The sequence below is a fragment of the Theropithecus gelada genome, chromosome 16 (genome assembly GCF_003255815.1).
Source record: "Theropithecus gelada isolate Dixy chromosome 16, Tgel_1.0, whole genome shotgun sequence".
Lineage (NCBI taxonomy): Eukaryota > Metazoa > Chordata > Mammalia > Primates > Cercopithecidae > Theropithecus > Theropithecus gelada.
This window is the reverse complement of record NC_037684.1, coordinates 48,038,124-48,059,273: the sequence shown is the minus strand read 5'-3', so window position 1 is coordinate 48,059,273 and position 21,150 is coordinate 48,038,124. Positions and strand designations below refer to the sequence as shown.

The following is a 21,150-nucleotide window of genomic DNA, read 5'->3' as shown; positions in this document are numbered from 1 at the left end:
CTTCCTGCTTTACTCATTCCCCTCTGCCCGGAGCCTGTCTTCTGAGAGGTGTCCTTTGGGTTGGGTGGAGACTAGCCTGGGGGCACCTTCCTTCTGAGCACCTGCCTGGAACTTCTCCGCCCTGCAGCCTAGCTCTTGCAGGCCACCTTTCCAGACCTCCACATCAGGCTTCAGGTGCCAAAGGTATCAGGGACTTGGGTCTTTTGTTGGGGATAGGGCATTTCGCCCTTCAAAAGTCCCTTCCACCCCACCTAGCCACACAGCATGTCCCAGGGCTCAGTGGACCGGTTTGTTTTCTCCTGGCACTGGACACTTGCCCTCCAATCAGGTCACAATGGCCAGATAAGATAGAGGATCTGGCACCAGCCCAGCCTGCCCCTGGGACTCCTGCACCCCACTGGCTGTAGGCAGAAAGAGTAAAGCCAAGTCCTTACATTCCAAACCCAGCTCCATCCTGGGACACACTTTCCACGCTTCTGGAATTACAGGAACCTCCCAGAGTCCTCTGAGCATGTCTGAGCTCCCACTTCCTCTGGTAAATGTCCCTATTAGTCAAGGGGTCCCTAGCCCACATCAGTGCTTACAGCCTCGGACACAGGCACACGGACCACCAAGCTGAACACCCGGCTGGGTACATGCATCCTCCTTCCCACAGGACTTCGGCAGCTAGGCCCTCTAGCTAAAGCTACTCAGGCTTGGGGTCACAGGGAGCCCTAGATGGCCCTCCCTCCAGTGTACGCCACCCTCCCAGCCAAAGACCACCCTGGCTTACCATTTCTTACTTTCTACCTATAAGGGGTCCAAGGCCAGAGGACAAAACTCCCAAGGAAGACACAGAGGCTGGAGAGTTTGGAGGAACCAGCTGAATTTCTGAAGTGTTTCCTTACAATGGTGGTACCTGGCTCAGGGATGGGCAGGGGTAGCCAAACCCTCCCCGTGCTGCCCAGTTCTCTGAGGGTGGGAGTAGGAACAAAAGTTTAAGGCTGAGGCCACTGCCATGCCCTGGATGCAACAACCAGGAAAATCATGTTAATCAAGGAAACAAAAATTCCTCTAGACTCTGCAATACTGCACTCTTAACAACAACAAAAATCAAATGAAAGCAAGATGTGTCTGCCACAGCTCTCAGGATAACGGATGCCCTGTCCACTGAGAGTGGCAGTTCTGCAGTCAATGATCAGCCCTGGACCCAGTTATCACACGGGGGAGGAAGGAAAGGTGTCCTCTCGCCTGGTCCCACGATCCTGGCATGGTGCAGGTCCCAGCGATATCCCAGGCAGAGTGGCAAAGGGACACCTGGTAGGATGAGGCACTCAGTGAGGAGGAGGGAGGCAGAGTCTCCTTTCTAATTGCAGGATGACGGGAACACATTCACCTTCCCTAAGGTAAGGGAAGAACATAGTTCTCCAGAAAAATCATTTGTCAAGAAAGGGCATGTGGGTGCTGATTTGTACGTTGATTCAGGGGAGTAACTGGGGAGAAGGAAAAAGGTGGGGTGGAAGGCTGGCTCGGCCCTGCCAGTCACCGGGTGGCTGGCAGCAGGGCGCTCAGAGGTTGCTGAAGAGTTCGTTTTTCTTGCTCCAGTCCATCTGCGGGGCCCGTTTGCTGCTGCGCTTCTGGTGGGCCCTCTCTTTGGCCATGGCCAGGGAGATGTTGAAGTCCAGGATGGGGTCGGAGGAGGAGGTAGACGAGGGCGCTGTGGAGTCCTGTTTTGGGGGGCTGTCTTGGGAATTCAGCTGTAAAGAGAAGTGGGGGCAGGAAGTTGGGAGTCAGTCCCTCATTAGGCTCCCTGGTCCTCAGCCTCAGTGAGGTGGCTCCCTTGGGGCTGTGCCCAGGGAAGCCAGGTCACAAGAACAGAATGCGGCTCAGCATGTGACCTCAAAGGCAGGCTGGTGTGCCAGGAACAAGTGGGGCCTGGGAATCGGCTTCCTGTAACCCAGTTGCTACCCCCTGCATGGCTGGCCTACCTCCTCGCTGGTGTCACTGGAGGCGGATCTCACCAGGGTTGGCCTGGGGCTCTCTGAGGCTGCCTCTGCCAAGGCTTCACGACTGTTCTCCTGGCAGAGAGAAGAGGGGTGTGGGTTGTCACAGGATGGGGTGAGGGAGTCCTGAGGCAGGAGGGAGCTCCTGGGGAAGTAGGGGCCGCAGACTGAGAAGAGGTAGTGCTGATGCCCTGGCCACCCACCCCGGGTTCCCACCACCTGAGCCTGCTGGGACTCCTTTTTACATTCCTTCGAGGATCAGAGGGCAGGCTGGTTCTGCTCAGGCTGGAGGGATGGGAGGGGTACAGATATCATGGGATTAGCGCTCCCTCCCCCTGGGCTGCTCCAATGTGGCTTTTAGATACTGACTTGCCTTTTGAGCCAGTGACCAAGGAGGGGCTTCTTGGAATGTGGGGACACTGGAGGCCTCTTTGCTTGGCATGGGGAACCCATGTGGTGCTCCCTGAATCTCCTGTGGTCCACCTGACTGTTTGCCTGGATTTGACCCCAGGAATCCTGAAACCCTAACCCTGAAGCAGCAAAGGAGGGCCTTGAAGGAAGAAAGTAGATGGAACGTTCTAGATCCAAAGATGAGATGACAGAAGGTTTAGGCCTGGGTCCAAGGACCCTCCCCCTTGTCAAGTACCCTGGCAGGAGCTCCTAGGGAAGGGGAACCTTTGAGCAGACCCTGCAGAAAGTTCCTACTCTGTGGCCTGACTGAGTCGGCCTGTCCCAGAGTGAAGGCTTTGGCTGGGGCATCAGCTTGGCACCCAGCCCCTTCCTGGGTTCTTCCATGGCTTCAGCTGGCGCCCAGCCCCACCATCTCTTCCCCAGCCTCACCCCCTTTCCCTTCTGCCCAGGGAAGGCGGGAGGAGGGGCTTTGTTCTTCCAACCCAGACTGGAAGTAGCAGGGGCCCGGCTGCCCGTGGCCAGACACTGAAGCTCTGTTCTTGGGGGGAAGAATGGCCCCTTCTGTATGGTGGGGAGTTGGAGGCGGGGGCTTGTCACCCAGGATGGCGGGCTGCAGAGGGGCCCAGCCAGCCCTCTCCCTCCCAACAGCTTTGGCCCCAGGCAGAGGCCAAGAGGGTTCTGGCAGTTCTATAGCTTGGAGCCGAAGAAGGAGCTGGAACTGGGGACCCTGAGGTTTGGGCTTAGCCAGATGGCTATCCTACCAACCATAGTACCTTCTGACCTGTCTCCCGCACCCCCAGGATTGAAATCCAGAGAAACAGGGGACCCGCCCTTACCTTCTGTATCTCGCCATTGGTGAAGGGCTCAGGCAGGGGACCTAGGCGAAGGAGAGAGCAGAGGTGAGTCCGGAATGGGGATAGAATAGAGCGTGGAGAGGAGGCGGGAGTTGGGGTTGGGCAGATCATTAGATCTTGTTCCCTGGGTCAACATCTCAAACTTTTCTGATGTCCACCCACCATGAGTACATTTGCCTTGTTATTTATTAAAAAAATTTTTTTTATAGAGATGGGGCCTTGCCATGTTGTGCAGGCTGGTCTCAAACTCCTAGCCTCAAGCAATCCTCTCACCTCGGCCTCCCGAAGTATTGAGATTACAGGTGTGAGCAAATGTCTGGCCTATGTTTGCATTTTGATGACTCAGCACACACAAAAATTTTGTGTAACAAAAGTTTCACAAAGCAATACCCTTACTACGGTGTTCTTTGATATTTTAATTTCATGTCATTAAAAAAACCAAAAAAGTTTCTGGGCCAGGTGTAGTTGCTCACACCAGCAATTTGGGAGGCCGAGGCAGCTGGATCACTTGAGGTCAGGAGTTCGAGACCAGCCTGGCCAACATGGTGAAACCCTGTCTCTACTAAAAAAGACAAAAAGAAAATTAGCTGGGCATGGTGGCACACGCCTGTAATCCTAGCTACTTGGGAGGCTGAAGCAGGAGAATCGTTTGAACCCAGAAGGTGGAGGTTGCAGTGAACCAAGATCGTGCCACTACACTCCAACCTGGGCAACATAGCAAGACTCCGGCAAAACAAACAAACAAACAAACAAACCCTGCTGGTCTCTATCTTCCAAAATGATCTTATGAGGCACTGGTGGGTCACAAGGTGTTTAAAAAATGCATCGTCCCAGATGGAGATGAAATTACAGGATGGCTGCCTAATTCCTATCTGGGAACTCCTACATGGGAAGCTTGTTAAAGTATAGATTCCTGGACCTTGGCAGCACAGATTCTGGTTTAGTGAGCAGGCCTAGGAATCAGCATTTTCCAAACGCTTCCCAGGTGATGATGATGACACCGAAATTGGAACCACACCCCAGACTACAGTTAGTATCTGCCTCAACTGAAAGAGAAAATAGTCCAGGCTCGGTGGCTCATGCCTGTCATCCCAGCACTTTGGGAGGCCGAGGCAGGTGGATCACCTGAAGTCAGGAGTTCAAGACCAGCTTGGCCAACATGGTGAAACCCTATCCCTACTAACAATACAAAAATTAGCCGGGTGTGATGGCGTGCGCCTGTAATCCCAGCTACTCAGGAGGTTGAGGCAGGAGAATTGCTTGAACCCAGGAGGCGGAGGTTGCAGTGAGCCGAGATCGTGCCACCGCACTCTAGCCTGGGCGACGGAGTGAGACTGTGTCTGAAAGAAGAAAAAAAAAAAAGGCCAGGCACAGTGGCTCACACCTATAATCCCAGCACTTTGGGAGGCCGAGGTGGGTGGATCACAAGGTCAAGAAATCGAGACCATCCTGGCCATATAGTGAAACCCCATCTCTACTAAAAATATAAAAATTTGCTGGGCATGGTGCCGCGTGCCTGTAGTCCCAGCTACTCAGGAGACTGAGGCAGGAGAATGACTTGAACCTAGGAGGCAGACGTTGCAGTCAGTTGAGATTGCACCACCGCACTCCAGCCTGGGTGACAGAGCAAGACTCTGTCTCAAAACAAAAGAAAAAAAAAAAGAGAAAATAATTCCAACTCCTATTTGCCAATCAGGAAATGAGGGGGGACAAGAAGGCTCAAGGGGTGTGTCCTGGGTATCCCCTCCCCAAGCCAGTGAGAAACCTGGAGGGGTCAGAGGGAGAGAAGACAGGTTTGGGGTCACCTTCACTGGGCTCACTCAGGGTAGGGGTCCCACATGGCTTCAGGGGTGGCTGTGCCATCTCCAGGGACTGGTCAGCGTAGGCGGGCTTCTTCTGAACTCTTAGCTTAAAATTCCTGGTCATCTTTTCCCTGTCCCCAGTCCAGGACACAGCCAGAGATACCTGACTCTCATCTTCTCCTCCCCTCTGACACCCACAGCCTTGCTGGGACACCAGGGACACTCACTGTCCCCTCCCCATCAGCTCACAGTGGTCAGAGTGAAACCCTGGCTGCCGGACAGGGGGGCATTCCTCTCTATGGAAAGAGTGAGGATGCCATCCTGGAGGGACTCCGGGGAGGAGACTGTCCCCAGGCCTCTCCCTCTTCAGGTCCTTTGGCCAGAGGCTGCAGCCCCTCTAGCCTGAGAGACAGGCAGAAGAGGCAGGAATGTCTGAGGGAGCCAATTACCTGCAGGGCGAAGGGGTGGGGGAAGCAGGGGACTATCCCAGGAACTGAGTGGAATCCAGATTCCAGCTGTGTCTTCCTCATATCAGATCCCTAGGAGGAAGGCTGGGGCTTCTCTGGGCCTTAGTCTCCCCATCAGTGGAGAAGGGGATTATCTGAGTTACCTGGTTTCCATGAACTTGGGAGATAAGGGTAAGGTGGTACCCCATCTCCCATGCCCAGAGCCAGCTAGGGACTTCCAGGGGCCATCCTCTTTTCTAGGAGCCTCCAGGCCTTGGATTGCGCCAGAAGGGGACAGGGCCTCCCCAGTTGTCCCTTCCAACTGGGGATGGGAGTCTGCAGCAAGACCTTTGTGTGAATCCCCTTTTACACATACAACCTTGAGTCTCCAGGAGGCCCCACCCACTGCAAAGTCCCAAGAGGTTCCACCCACAGTATGGCCCAGTGAGCACCCCTGCCCGCTCCAGGGAGCCATCTTCCCAGGGAGAAAGTCCAGACCAAGGAGCAGAGCACTGCTTAACCCCTCCCTGCCCCAGTGCAGCAGCCCTGCCGTTTGGCTCGGGCCTGGGCAGGGGGAGGCGCCGGGCTTGGCAGGGTGATGCTGGGGGATGGGGAGGGCAGGGGCCCAGGGCTTGAAGGACGACCCACTACTCTCTAGAGCCAGCAAGGCTGAGTTTCCAAGACAACCTGAGCGGAGGGAGGGGAGGTACTGGGCCCCGCCACTGGACTCTGATCTGACCAAGCAAAGGCTGGAGGCCTCCCCGGAGTTAACCCTTTCCTCACGTCGACACTGCCCTGAAAGTTTGCTGGTGGGGACAGGACTGGGGGCTCAGGCCTCCTTTGGGGCTGCAGCTTTGGCCGGGAGTCAGAAGATCTGTCCATTTTTCTCAGCGACCTCATGCCAGCTGACCCCATCACAAGCCGTCCTCGGAAACCCACTGCCACTCCCTACACTAGGCCCCCACTCCCCCAGCCCACACCTCTGGGCCTCCCATGAAGGAGGAGGAGGGAGCACCCACGCCGGAAAGCTGCCCACCCCTTGCCTGGGACCCAGCAAAGTCTTAGCCCTGGCTCACATTCCTGACTTGGGGGCCTCCAGCCCCAGGATGGCCAGCGGCCCCACCCGGCTTACCATTCAGGTGTTCCTGAGATGGGGTCACTTTGCATTTCTTGAAGAACTCGTCAGTTTCCCTGTCCACCACAAGCAGCTTGGTCTCGTCCCCGCCAGCCCTGATGGCGGACACCACGTCCCCATGCTGCTTCCCCTCCATGCAGACCCCGTTCACCTGCAGGGCGGGGTTGGGGAGGCGTTACGGGCACAGGCCTTGGTTCTGGGGCAGGTAGGTGGAGGAGGGCTGGGGGCGGGGGCGGCCACCTTGGTTCTCAGCCAGTTTGCAGTTCACAACTTGGGGATACTGACCCCCATTTCTGCAGAGTCCTGAACTAGGCCAGGGGTCCTCCCGTGGACAGTCAGCTGGGGAGGCAGGATACATGGGAAGGGCCAACGAAAATATCCAGACGAGACTAAACAAACACAGCTGGGAGAGATGGGATGGGAGCGAGCTGGGAGGCCGGGGTGGGGCCCAGCCTGGGTAAGGACTTGCTGTCCGACTTCCCTCTCTGGACCTTGGTTTTCTCACGTGTAAAATGAGAAGTCTTGGGAGAGCTGATCTCTAGCTCTAAGGTTCTAAGACTGTGATTCTGGGACCTGCCTGAACATTTGGTTCACGTTTCACCTCCCAGGAGCATACACTAGAGCCAGAGCACCGAATGAGCGAGTCTAAAAGCCTAACTCGGGGCTGGGCGAGGTGGCTCCCGCCTGGAATCCCAGCACTTTGGGAGGCTGAGGCAGGAGGATCACTTGAGGTCAGGAGTTTGAGACCAGCCTGGCCAACTGTAATCCCAGCTACTCAGGAGGTTGAGGCAGGAGAATCGCTTGAACCCGGGGGGCAGAGGTTGTAGTGAGCTGAGATTGTGCCACTGCACTCCAGCCCAGCCTGGGCAACAAAGCGAGACTCCATCTCAAAAAAAAAAAAAAAAAAAAAAATATATATATATATATATAAATAAAAGGCTAACTCAGGAGAGGGGTTTTGTTATTGCCACCCGCCTCTGTGTGCCTGGCAGCAGGGAAGCTCTGGAGATGTCCCCAGACATCTGCCTGATCGATGGGTGAATCACAGGCTGCCCAGTATATCTGCTTGGCAAGGAGGAGTTCAGGGGAGAGTAGAGGTAAGAAAGGAATCTGTCAGTCAGTTCATCTATCCTTCCATCTATCCATCCACCACCCGTCCCTGTCTCCCTCCCATCCACCCATCCATCCAGCCGCTCCAGGCTGGCTATGCCCATGGGCTAATCAAGCCCAGGAAGGTATGATGGTTGCCCCAGGTGCTGCTGATCTGCAGGGAGCGGGGCAGTCAGATAGGAAGAGGGCAAGAAGCATCACCTCCACAATGCGATCCTGGGCCCGGAGACCTGAAGCTTCAGCTGGGGAGTCTGGGTCCACTGACCGGATGAACTGGCCTGGCTTGGACTTGTCGCTGTGCAGGTTGAAGCCATAGCCACTGGGGCCCTTCTTCATGGTACAGAGCCGAGGCCGAAGCTTGCGCTGCAGAGACAGGGGAGGGTCCATGGCTATTCCACAATGCCCCAGGTTCTGCCTTCCCTGTCCTCTGCCTGGCCCCATCTCCCCAAACAAGGAAGGTTTGGGAGGACGCAAATTTGCTTAGATCCCTACACAGCAATTTGAGAGGGTTCTGGCCCAGGACTCAAAAGACTTGTGTGGACACCCAGCACCGCAGCAAACTGCTTAAGTGATGTGGGTAAAACACTGTTCTGTCCAAGCCTCAGTTTCCTCTTCTGGGAAATGAAGGGTGAGACCAGGTTAGCTCTCACGTGCCTGTCCCTTCTGACAGTCTAAGGTGAATCGCATGCTGTGTTGATCGGGCCCCTATCCCTCCCCATTGGTGGCTCAGTCTGGCCCTCCTGGAGAGGGGGCAGAGTGTGGCACCCCTGTCAGCCTGGCTGGGGACCTGGGGCATATGACTGAGGACCCCCAGCCCCTTTGTACCCTGTTCTCTGCAGCAGGGGAGGAAGAGGCAGGTGTTTACTGAAAGCTGGTCCGTGTGTTTACAGTAAAGCCTTCCTCCATATACTCGAACTCTCTCTCACCCCCACCAAGCCAAATGGCCCAGCCAAAAGGGAGCCAGAAGGAGCAGATAACCAAAAACCTATTGTGCGGCACAGCAAGGGACCTGGATAAGACAGGGGGCCATCCTCAGGCGTTCCAGGACCTCCTCCCCCTACACCGCTGCCTGAGGGTAGAGGTGGCAACGGAAGCACAGAGACCCCAGAAACCAAGGAGCCTGAATGGGGAGGGGACTGGGAAAAGCAGGGCTGGGCTAAAGGGAGCCCAGTGTGGCTGTGGCCTGGAGGGTGTGACCTACTAAAAGGGCACATGCAGATTTCTTTTGAGTGCTCGGATTCAGCTGAAAACAGTTTCCAACATGCTTGGTCCAAAGTAAGCAGCTCAGCTTAGAAGCTGCAGGCCTGGACACACAGTATGATGGAGGGAATATGGGTGTGGGCGGCTGAAGCCTGTGCCCAAGGACTACGCCTGAGTCCCTGTCCCTCTCCCCCTCCTCCAGGCCTGGTGCAGAGCCACTGGCTGCTGTCCAACCTGCTGGCCCTGCGTTATCACTCAGCACATCAGGCAATGAGCAGTGGATAGTCAAGGCTCCGAGCCAGGTTCCAGCTCCCCTGTTTAGGAGCTGTGTGACCTGGGGCAGGTCATTTATGGATCATTCTGACTGCCATCTGCCTCCCAGGGTGGCTGAGGCCCAGTGAGGTCATTGCCTTAAACACTTTCTAACTGTAAAAAATCCCTGTGCACACCCAGACTTTCCCATTGTTGTGAATACTAATGAAGAGTCATAGGAAGCTGGGAGTGAGATTCTGGTGGGGTGGGGGTGTGTGTGCCAGGCTGCTCTGAAACCCAAATCCCCAGCTGGGAGTGGAGAGGGCCGAGAGGAGTGGGAAGGCGTGCCCAGGAGGGTGTATGGGCCTCTGTCCCAACTTGCCAGCCCCGGGAGGCTGCCACCATCTGCAGCAGACTCAATCCCCAGCCTTTCGGTCTCTGGGGGTGGCTAGAGGATGACTTTGCATTCCTTTAAAGGCTCGGGCAGGTCTTTCTTCCTGTGTTTCATGCCCAAATCTAGGCTTGAGGGCCCCTCACCCCAACAACAAAGACGGTTAAGTGAGTGGTAAAACAGTGAGGGGCTCACAAAGGCTTAGGAACCCTGAATGAAGCCTCTTGCCTTGTTCTCCCTGGCCCATCCCCTGCCTCACTGCAGGGCCCACTCCCCGCTTGTTCAGCTGTCACCTGCCCCAGGCTCACCCCCGGCACTCCCACAGCCCTACGGGATCTTGTTCCGGGAGTAAGTGAGGCTCTTCTCCCCTAGAGCTAATCCCTCCACAAAGCTCCCAGCCAGGCCCTCCCCCAGGCCCTAGGTGAGTAGAAACAAGTCTGACCAGTTGCCGTCACCAGGACAGGCGCAGCTTTCTGCTTCAGCCAGACCGAGCTGCAGGACCTGGCCGACACCCTGAGAAAGTGGGGAGGGTGAAATCTCAGGACAGGCAGGGGGCAGCTCTAGTGACCTCCTCCAACCTCTCTCCACAGTCCCCGCGCTCCCAAAAACCTTCCCATAACCTGGCTGGGGCTTGTCAGCTGTTTTTGAGACGGGGAAACTGAGGCTCAGAGATGTTGAGCCCACTGCCTGACATCACACAGCCAGAACTCCAACCCTGGTCTCTGACTTGGAACCTGTCCTCCTTCCACCACACTGCAGCGTGCTCCTTAAGGATCCAAGTCCAGAATGGGGCAATCCACTGGGAGGTGAGGTCCCAACAGGAGTCAGGCAGTAGAGGGCAGACAGCAGCTCTCTCCAGGGCATAGGCTGCAGCCTCTGCTGGAGGTGGGCTGGGAGCTGAAGAAACCACAGCCTTCCTTCCAGGTGCTCAGGGCCTCTCATAGCTGGAGCTACGGCCTGAGCTGGGGGATGAAGCCTGGCGTGGGTGATGGGACAGGGGCATGGCTGGACTGGGGGCAGGTGGCTCTGGGCGCTCCCCCGGCTGGCAGGGCAGGGCTGTGCTCGCTGCCTTTAGGATGCCCGTCCTCTGGCCCTGGTCTCTGTGGTGTGGGCTTCCCTCACTGATCTTCACCCCAGTGCCCCTCGCCTAGTGACATATGGTGCCAAAGCTCCAGGGCCTCCTTTGAGCCTTGCTCCGCTCTGCCAGCACCAAGTCATGCAGTTCAAGGGGAAACGGGGGACCCAGACTGAGGGGCTCAGGTGCCCTCTGTTCCATTCCTCTGCACTGGGACTGCTCCACTGTTCTGTCTAGACGTGGCTCTGTGGTGGCTCTAGGACCTGAGGGGGTGGCTGGACAAGGAGATGGGAAGCCCAAGGTAGGCCCCACCGGCATTTAGACAGCTCCAATGCACCTGTAGAGCCTCCTCCCCAAGTCCCTAGAGACTGCCTCCTCTCACACGGGAAGGGGGTTCCCACTCTTCAAGGGAGACCAGCCTTGTTCCTCCTCACCCCTCCCCCAGCAGGAGCCTCCCAGCTGTCTCCAGGAGGTGTCAGTGCCAGCTGCTGAGTCAGCCCATCAAGCCAGCCCATCCCAGCCTGGGTGGAGGCTGGGGCTGGCAGGGGGAGTCCCTTGGGGCAGCCCCCCTGGGGATCCGTGGGGCCTGGCCTGTGGTCTCCAGGCCCAGCACTGAGAGAAGATGGGGAGGTATGGGGTACTTGGCCGAGCTCAGCCACCATTGCTCTTGGACCCTCACCCCCAAGCTGGGGCAGGGTTGGGTTCTGCCTCTGGGGAAAGGGGGCAAATGGGAGTGACGTCCAGGCATGCTGGGCTTGGTGTGTGGCCCCCAGGAGCTTAGGAGGAGCCAGCTACAGAGGGGCCCAAAGCATGGTGGGAGGAGGAACCTAAAAAGGAACATAGCCCCAGTGAGTTCCAGAGGGCAAAGTGGATCTCCAGTGACGACAACAGCCCGGGAGACCCAAGTTCAAGACAAAATCAGGATCTGCTCAGAAAGGAGACGGCAGAGAGCCAGAATTGACAGGAGGGAACATGAGGCCACACAGCCGATGGGCAGCGCAGCTGGGCCGGGGTGACCCAGGGTTGGACAGGCTGGAGACTCTCACTTTCACACAATGCTGGCTGGCTTTCCAGAAAAGACCCTGCCGGGAGAGCTGACCCCACACCCTTCTCCCAGGACCTCCTCCACCCTCAGGCTGCCTCCCTTCATCTGTCCTTTCCCCCAGGGAGCTTCACCCCACCCCAAGTGGCCGCCCCATCACCTCCACCCACCCCATCACCTCCACCCACGCAGTCCAGGGAGCGGATGGCGGGCACGGAATTCAATAGGCGCCACCAGCAGTCACCTGGAAAGCCGGGGAAAGTCGATACCCTAATCCCAGTGACCGTCTCTGGGGAGCAGGCCCAGGGCCGCTCCCTGCTCCTCCTTCCTCCCTTCGGGGAAGGCTGTGGGAGCCTGAGGCCAACGCCCCATTGGGCCCAGCCCCTCCCTGGCTGATGCCATAGTGATGGGCCCTACAGAAATAGCCAGCCCGCTTCGTTCGAGCCAGCCAGCTCAGGACCCCAGAGGAAAGCGGCTGGAGGAGTAGGCAGACCACTTGGGTGTCCAGGGGAACAACAGAGGTAACCCCACTTCTCAAGACCACGCCTCCCCCAGCCCAGGGCTCTTGTTCATGCAAAGAAGACCAGTGCCGCGATGCCCGATACAGGAAAATCAGCCCCAACAAGAGGACGGAAGGGGCAGGAGGGAGCCCTGGCTGTTCTCGGGGGGCTGGGGTGTGTGTGTGTCAAGAGTATGTTGGGGGTAAGGGCCATGTTTGTTCTGGGAGGCAGCTCAGTTTGTTCCCCAGATTCTGGAAACAGGCCTGGGTCTCTGGTGCTGGCTCTTCAAGGAAGCCAGGATGGAGACAGCTGGCCTTGCCTGGAGAGCTGCATGACAGGCAGCCTGGGGGCACTGGGAAGTGACCAGGGACTCCGGACACTCAGCCAGTGTCCACACCTCTAGGCAGAAGGTGTCTTCTCCTTACCCTAGGTGAGGTACAGGGGGCTTGGCTGTCACTGGCCCTGCCGAGTGGCCCTGATGTCACCTCATTTTACCCTACAGGACCTCCTTCCACCCTCCACATCCCTCCAGGTCTGTGCAGGCGGCGGGGAATGTTGGATGCCTCCATTTGCAAAAAAGGTCACTCACTGCTCCTAGCCCTTGATCTCCTCCCTCCTGTTTCTCAGTGGGAAGAGCTTTCCCTGGAGTCTGGTAGGGTGGGAACCAGGAGGGAGTCATACACTAAAGTGAGGGCTGCTGGTCTGACAGATACCCCCAGGACTCAGAGGTCTGAACCAGGTTCTCCTTCTGGCTAGTAACCTCTTCTTCCCACGGGGGCGGGAGGGGGCAGAGTCTGGCTCAGGTCTCCCCAGGGCTGGGCAAGCCTGGGATGGAGCAGGCTGGTACCGGGGCTGCAGCCCGGCTGGACACCATCCAGGGCTGGCCGCCCCGTGCCTTCCCTTCTGCCTCCCTCCTCATCCCTCACCCTCCTCCCAAAAGTCTCTGGATTTAACCCCCAGGGGCTGTCCCAAGGGGCTATTAAGAACCTTCAAGGAGCTTGTGAAATTGAGGCTCAACACTGAAGTAACAAATAGGAGCCGCTGGTTACTGAACACCTACTATATGTTAGGCACCGAGCTCTTTACGTGTATTTTCTTAGGAGCCAATTATAGTCCTACAAGGAAAGTATTATTGCAAGCATTTCACAGAAAAGGAAACTCAGCTTCAAAAAGCTGGAGTCAATTGCTCAAGTACACATGGCTGATGGGCGAAGGCAGGATTTCAGCTCGGATCCAGAGTAGCACTGTCCAGTAGATATATAATGCCAGCCATGTGTGGAACATAAGTCCAGCTGTGGCTCAGAATATGATGGGCAGAAACACCTGGCAGAGTCAGGCATCAAGCACAGACTACTCGTGTGGCCAAATGGCTGTGCAGGCATTGGAGTCAGAGGGCTGGGTTCCCAGACGCACCCCTGTGCTGTGTGGGAGGAGTTGCTAGCTGAGAGTCCTGGGACCCACCATGGTCACCTTAACTGATCAAGTCTCAGCCTCCATAGGCAGAGAATGGGGCCAATATCTGCCTCACTGGTGGTCATATGGATTAAATGAGACAGGGAGGGTTAGTACTTAGTACACTGCTAACACAAATAGTAGCTACTACGTATTGAACACTTACTGTCAACCTACAAAATGGAGAAAACAATAGCTAATTTGTCTGGGGGACAATGAAATGCATATCGGCTGGGCACAGTGGCTCATGCCTATAATCCCAGTACTTTGGGAGCCAAGGCAGGTAGATTACCTGAGGTTAGGAGTTTGAAACCAGCTGGCCAACGTGGTGAAACCCTGTCTCTACTAAAAATACAAAAATTAGCAGGGTGTGGTGGCAGGTGCCACCCAAACTGGCCAACATAGTGAAACCCTGTCTTTACTAAAAATACAAAAATTAGCACAGTGTGGTGGCAGGTGCCTGTAATCCCAGCTACATGGGAGGCTGAGGCAGGAGAATTGCTTGAACCTGGGAGACGGAGGTTGCAGTGAGCTGAGACCACACCACTGCACTCCAGCCTGGGTGACAGAACAAGCCTCTGTCTCAGGGGGAAAAAAAAAAAGAAAGAAAGAAAGAAATGCATATCAACATCTTTATGTCATAGGTAGAGCGCCTAAAGGCACATTACAAACCTAAGTTTCCTTCCAGGTAGGGCCACTCTATCTTAGAGCAACGAAAGCAGAGGAACACTTGTTATTGGAGTCTAGAGCTCTGGTTTCTCCTTATAAAGAGCGCTGCAGCATCAACAAGACCTCGGCTGAATTTCGTCTTATTTTTGGAGACGAGTCCCACTCTGTCACCCAGGGTGGAGTGCAGTGGCGCGATGTCGACTCACTGCAACCTCCACCTTCCAGGTTCAAGCCATTCTCCTGCCTCAGTCTCCCAAGTAGCTGGGACTACAGGAGCCTGTCACCACGCCTGGCTAATTTTTGTATTTTAGTAGAGATGGGGTTTTACCATGTTGGTCAGGCTGATCGTGAACTCCTGACCTCAACTGATTTGCCCACCTCAGCCTCTCAAAGTGCTGGGATTACGGGCGTGAGCCACCGTGCCCAGCCTGAGTTTCTTATTTAATTCCCCACCCCACTTTCCCAGGGACCACTGAGATGGGACATCTGGGAAAGGGGAGAAGGACCTCATCTAGACATACGGAGTTCCTTGAGAAGGAAGCCCCCATTCACCCCCGCCCCTCTTTTTTTTTTTGGTAGAGACGAGGTCTCGCTGTGCTGCCCAGGCTGGTCTCAAACTCCTGGGCTCAAGCAATCCTCCTGCCTCAGCCTCCCGAAGTGCTGCGATTACAGGCACAAGTCACTGCATCCAGCCAAGAAGCCCCCCTCTATCTCCAAGAGAATCATCTCCAGAATTACTGAGTTAACCGGAGCCTGAAGGTAAGAACCAGGGCTACACTGTTTTGCCAGCAAAGATCCAAACACACAATCACATACCCTGTCCATTTGAAATCCAAACACCCAGCAGCTCGAACTCTGTTCTGCCCCTACCAGAGCTCCAACTTGGTTGGTGTAAAACGGCCTGCCCGCCCTGGCAAAGAGGTTGATGGTCCTCCAGCTAACTGTGCCCCACCACCCACCTTGCTCCCTGGGGTGCCTGCACTCTCTGCCTCTGGGATCAGGGTCAGGGCTGGCCGGAAACACCCCAAGCTGGGCACTTTCATTTACACACCTGTCATGTCACCAAATCTTCCCAATAACCCTGCGGGCAGTGCCTTTCACAGAGGTGGAGGCTGAGGGTTGCAGGGAAAAATGAACTCCCAGGATCCCAGAGCCAGCACACAGCAGAGCTGGGATTCAACATTGATCTGGCTGACCCCAAAGCCTGGACTTTTGGCTTTCTAGTTTTCAAATGGAAGCTGCTAGCAGGCAAGAAAGAGGAGTTGGTAGGTTCTATCTGGAATTCCAATCTCTGGGTGGGGCGGGATGAGCTAAATGAGGACAAAGGTCCCTGACTGTTGTTATATATTCATTCATTAATTCAAAAACTGTTTTTGAGAGCCTCCCTGACGTGTGCCAAGGACTGCGCTGGGGATAGAAACACAAATAGGCCACAGTTGATGCCCTTGGGCTTACCATGTAGTGGAGAAAAAGGTCACAAACAGATGATTAAAATGTTGTGTGTTCAGAGCGATAAAAGATGTGAGGACAAAGAGGAGGCGGAGGCCGAGGCGGGCAGATCGCCTGAGCCCAGAAGTTCAAGACCAGCCTGGGCAACATGGCGAAACCCCAGCTCTACAAAGAATTTTAAAATTAGCTGGGCGTAGTGGTGCATGCCTGTAGTCCCAGCTACTAGGGAGAATGAGGTGGGAGGATCGCTTGAGCCCTGGAGGTCGAGGCTGCAGTGAGGCGAGGTTGCGACACCACTCCAGCCTGGGTGGAATCTGTCTCAAAAAAAAAATGAAGGAAAGGAAATGCTAACTCTGCCTACTGGATTAAGGACAGGCTCCCTGGAAAGGCACAGAACGGTCAGGGTATGAAGGCTCAGAGGCTAGAGACGAATTCGGACCCTGGGTGTGGTTTTGGGGATAGGGAGGTAGTGGTAAGAACAGGATGACAGATGGAGAAGGGCCATGGAACAGCATATCACTCTTTAAAAAAAAAAACAAAACAAAAATTTAATAGAGACAGGATCTTGTCATGTTGCCCAGGCTGGTCTCGAACTCCTGGGCTCAGGCGATCCTCCCACTTTGGCCTCCCAAAGTGCTGGGATTACAGGTGTGAGCCACCACACCTGGCCACAACATATCATTCTTAACCCACAGTGACCATTGATCGGGCACTGACTGGGTGCCAGGCTTGGCCACAGTGGCACTTGCCCAACTAGGCAGAGGCTGACCCAGTGCTAGCTGCCCCATGATAGATGTGCAATGATCACTGTGAAATATGTATTCATTCCAATACCAACTGCAAAGGCTGGATGAGCCTGGACTCAGTGCCAGGCACTGAGCTACCTGCTTTACACACAGCCTCGTGCAATTCCGAGGTAGCTGCCATCACCCCCAACAACTTACACAAGAGGAAATGGAGGCTTACAGAGGTGAAGTAACTTGGCTCCGCACAGCCTGGCTAGTACAGCTGAGCTGGCTCAGCTCTGCGCAGCCGGCACTCTGAACCCAGACTCAAGGGTTTAGGCCTCATCCTGTGACTGGTGGTGAATCGGGGGAGGAGGGTTTTAAGCAGGGGAGCAGCAGGGCGGGTGCTGCTGCCCCTCTGTCCCCATGGGGGATGAGGGGAAGGCCATCCACAAAGCAAAACCGGTGGGCAGAGCTGGAGAGCCACTTCTACCTCCTTAGGCCTAGACATCCCAGCGGGGACGGCCAGTGTTACAGGCACCCATCAGCCTCTGCCATGAGTGGTTCTGGACACGGCTGGTCTTCCCAGCCAGAGGCCACCCAGTTAACCACTCTCTGTGCCACACTTTTCCACTGAGATCCTCACTTAGTAAGTGGAGGGCTAATGAAGATAAGGAAAACAGCCCCACTTTGCACACAAATTCAGACTAAAATGAACTGGCAAACCTCCATTTGATGCTTTAGTAGTAAAGGGGTGTGTTTTAGAAAAAAGAACTCTTACAATGTCTGTTAACATTTTTTGCAATAACCGCACGGGCCATCTGTATGCTCAACACACAGGATTGCGGGGATTTTCTGCTAGAGGGACTCAATGGTGTTGACTAGGAGTCAGTTTAAGGATCTGGGATTCAAACACCGGGCATGAAGGAGTGCGGTTCAGCATTTAAAACTTTAATAAGAGGCTCAGGTACTTCATGTCATTTCTACAATTCTAGAGAAGGCAGGCATCACATCGCCCAATGCCTCCATCTCACAGATGGGAGAACCAAAGCTCAGAAGTCCTGGGACTTGGCTGGTGATGGTGTCCCCAGGATTTGCTGGTGGCTCTTCTCTCATCTCTTGGCCTAACAAAGTACACACAAATGTAGGTGTCCCTCCAAAACATGCAGGAATCTGATTCTGTGCTTACCCAGGAAGCTCAAAGCTGCTGCCTTTGGGCGCATGTGCTATGCCAGGCCTCCACATTAGCCTCCCAGGCCCTCTGGCACCCAGCAGCATAACCAAAAGGGCAAAGGGAGGAGCTGAATGAGACTGTAACTTGTGGGGGGTGGGGGTGGGTGAGTATTTGTGTGGGTTCCAAAGTCCAAAAAAAAAAAAAAAGAATGTCAAATCGATCGATGGACTCAGCATAAAGTTCACACTGGATTTCTGCCTGGGACTGGAGATCATCAGCCCCAACTCCCTGGTGTCAACCCCCTTGCTACGGGTGCTCAGGTCCCTTCCCCCTCCCCTTGCCAATGCCAGGTTGGCAGGGGCAGGAAGTGGGAGGCTGGTGGCCCTGGCATTCCCAGCACCCACCTCTGGCTGGACAGGGCTTCTGGTGACCTCACTTCCACCAAACCAGTTGATCCTCTAGGGCTTTGCCTTCTCCCTTAATGCCAAACTGTACCCTTTCTCTGTCCAGAAGGATCCTCCTGGTCCCCATGGACACTCCCATCAGACACTGCCACCAGGGCGAGCTGGTGCAAACTGAAGGGGCCCTGGGAGGCTCACGCCCTGCCCTACACAGTACACCACTCCACTCTCTGGGGACAGGAGGCTCAGCACAACTCCTGTTTTGCCAGCTGCCCCTCCTGCAGCTGATCCAAACTGGGATCCTATGGGCAAACACCAAACATGGGCAAAAAGCAACCGGCCTGCTGGCTGTGTGGGCACCAGAGTGACCGTGGCAAGGCCAGGGCAAGACCACCGGCTCACCGTGAGCTCCGCTGGCGCACACAGGGCCGTGAGCCCCAGGAGCTCTCTCCCCTCCCCCTAGCCATCTTTCTCTTCTTCTAAGGTCTTCCCCCTCCCCTCCCAGATACAGCTCTAGGCGCTTACTCCTCACATTCCTGAGAATCGTAAATCCTCTGAGGTGGCAGAACCACCACTCCGAGATGCCTTGGCTCCTCCTCCCCGCCAGGCAACCCCCACACCGCCCTGAGATGGTGGGGCTTCCTCTCCCTTAGAAGTCACACAGGACTCCGGGAGGATGAAGTCCTGCAGGACTGAAGTTCAGGACACGCACCGGCGGGCTGCGGGGAGGGCCTCCTCGCGCCGGGGCTCCGCACAGGAGTAATGCTATTTCTCTAGCTTTTGACGTAGGAGTGGCGGGGGAAGCTGGCACCTCTGGGAAGGAGAGCCCTTCCTCCCTGGCCCATCTGCGGACTGGGGTGAACGAGGAGAGGGCGCCAGGGGACGGGCAGGACTGGGGGATTCCGAGGAAGGGGAACAGACACCCGCAGACCCGAGGGAAGGGGGGCTGGGTTCCCCTGCGCCGCCCTCCCAAAGGCCAGGGAACAAGAGGTGCAGGCGGCAAAGGCTCTCAGGCTCCCAGCACAGCCTGGGAAGGAGAGGAGGTCGCGGGACGCAGCCCCAGGCCTGCCTAGGATGTGCCAGAGCGCCTGGTAGGCGGGCGGAAGCAGTCTCCCCCTCGCAGCTCGAGTTTCAGAAAAACGACGGCCGGCGCGAGGCTGGACGGCCGGGGCACCTGGGTCTCTCTGGATCCCCCTCCCACTCCGTTCCAGCCTGCGCGGCCGGGGCCGAGCTCACCTGCTCCGGGTGGCTCTTGTCGGCCTCGCGTGGCTCATTTTCATTGCCAGCCCCCTGCGCCTCGGCGGCGGCCGGCGGCTGGGCCTGCCCCGGCGTTTCCTGGGCGCGCAGCAGCTCCTCTCGGACCTGGACGCCAAGCTTCTGCAGCTGCTCGTCCGTCTCGGGGTCGACCACCAGCAGGCGCACGGCGTTGAGTGCCGCGCGGATGCGGCTCACCACCTGCTGGTGGGTCTCCTTCTCCACATTTTCGCCGTTCACCTCCACCAGCCGGTCCCCCGCCAGCAGCCCCGCCTTCTCGGCCGGCGAGCCGGGCTCCACCAGCCGGATGTACTGGCCCAACTTGCCCTTCTCCCCGTGCAGGTGGAAGCCGTAGCCGTTCGGACCCTTCTCCAGGCAGCAGAGCCGGGGCAGGGGCGCCCCGGCCGCCGCGTCCGCGCTCATCTCGCCCTGCGACGGGTCAGCGGCGCGACTTGGGGTTCTGTTGGGGATGGGACGGGACGGCCCAGCCCTTCCTCCCGTCCAGCGAACCGGGAGCGCAGCGGGGAAGCCCTGAGCCGCCGGACGGGCGAAGCGAGCAGGTGTACCAAGAACCGCCGGCCGCCGCGGGCCGCGAGGAGCCGAGAGAACTGCACGGACCAATCCCCGCCCCGCGCGGCGTCTGAGCGTCCCAGAGCCCGCCCCAGCTCCTTACCCCGGGGGCGGGGCCGCGCTGAGGGTGGGGACCTCCGCGGGCCAATAGGGGGCTGCGGGCCGGGGCGCTCCGTCCGGGTGAACGGCGCCGGCCAATGGGAACGCGCGGGGCGGGGCTTGTGCTCGGCACTGCGCCCCGCAGCGGGCGAAGACAGTGCGCTCAGGAAGTGGAAGTGTTTGTTACCGAGCGGCCGGCGCTGGGGTGGCAGGGGCGTGGCCCGCCGAGTTCCCGGTTCTGGGCGGTGGGGCCCGCTGGCTCAGGCCTGGTTTCCCCTACCTGTGGCGGGGAGTGAGGAGAGCTGGCCCTCGGATAAAGGGCTCTAACTTTGTTTTTGTTTTTGAGACGGAGTCTCGCTCTGTCGCCCAGGCTAGAGTACGGTGGCGCGATCTCGGATCACTGCAACCTCCGCCTCCCGGGTTCAAGCGATTCTCCTGCCTCAGCCTCCCGAGTGGCTGGGATTACAGGCGCGCACCACCACGCCCGGCTAATTTTTGTATTTTTAGTAGAGACGGAATTTCGCCATGTTGGCCAGGATGGTTTCAAACTTCTGACTTCAGATGATCCGCCCTGGGATTACAGGCGTGAGCCACCGCACCTGGCCAACGTTTTAACAGCCTTTAGCCAAAGCCTGGGTGCAGCTCCAATTGAGAGGGAGAGGCTGTTGCCATGGCAACCACTCCCGCGCTCAGGGCAGCAAGGGCCTAGCGGTCTCGAGAATTAAGACGGAGGGCCTCCTGGGAACCTACAGAGTTTGAATAACATTTTTCCGTTTGTGGGAACCCTAACCCTAATCCACTTTGTGCTGTCCCAGGACTTGCATAGAGGAGTGCGGGTTCTGATCCCTGCTGGGAAGATGAGGGCTCAGCGAAGGAGAGCCTGGGATCTCGAGGGGCAGCCCACTGAAGACAGGCCATCTAGGCCAATGGCGTGGGCTCTGGCGCAGCGTTTGACTAGGGAGGTGGGGTGGGGAGAGGCAAGACAGACTCAGGTAATCAACCTCTGGGTACACTCCACAGGGAAAGGAGCCTTGGCTTTTTTTTTTCAACAGAGAAAAATGATTAGGACTGTAAAGCCTTCTAGCTCACTCTTGCCAAAGAGAGGCTGGTCACAGAGGCGGGGAGACAATCTCTTAGGAGGGTAGCTGGCCATCTGA

General features: G+C 56.8%; 1 protein-coding gene across 1 annotated transcript; it reads right to left on the bottom strand.

The window, feature by feature from the left end:
• Positions 1-847: 847 nt before the first annotated feature.
• On the bottom strand, positions 848-20,656 carry SLC9A3R1 (SLC9A3 regulator 1). The gene is made up of 6 exons (XM_025363391.1): positions 19,307-20,656; positions 7,942-8,103; positions 6,628-6,781; positions 3,230-3,270; positions 1,968-2,057; positions 848-1,736 (listed from the first exon to the last, which is right to left on the bottom strand). The coding sequence occupies exons 1-6, from the start codon at positions 19,745-19,747 to the stop codon at positions 1,548-1,550; spliced, it is 1,077 nt and encodes a 358-aa protein (XP_025219176.1). The 5' UTR covers positions 19,748-20,656; the 3' UTR covers positions 848-1,547.
• Positions 20,657-21,150: the final 494 nt, after the last annotated feature.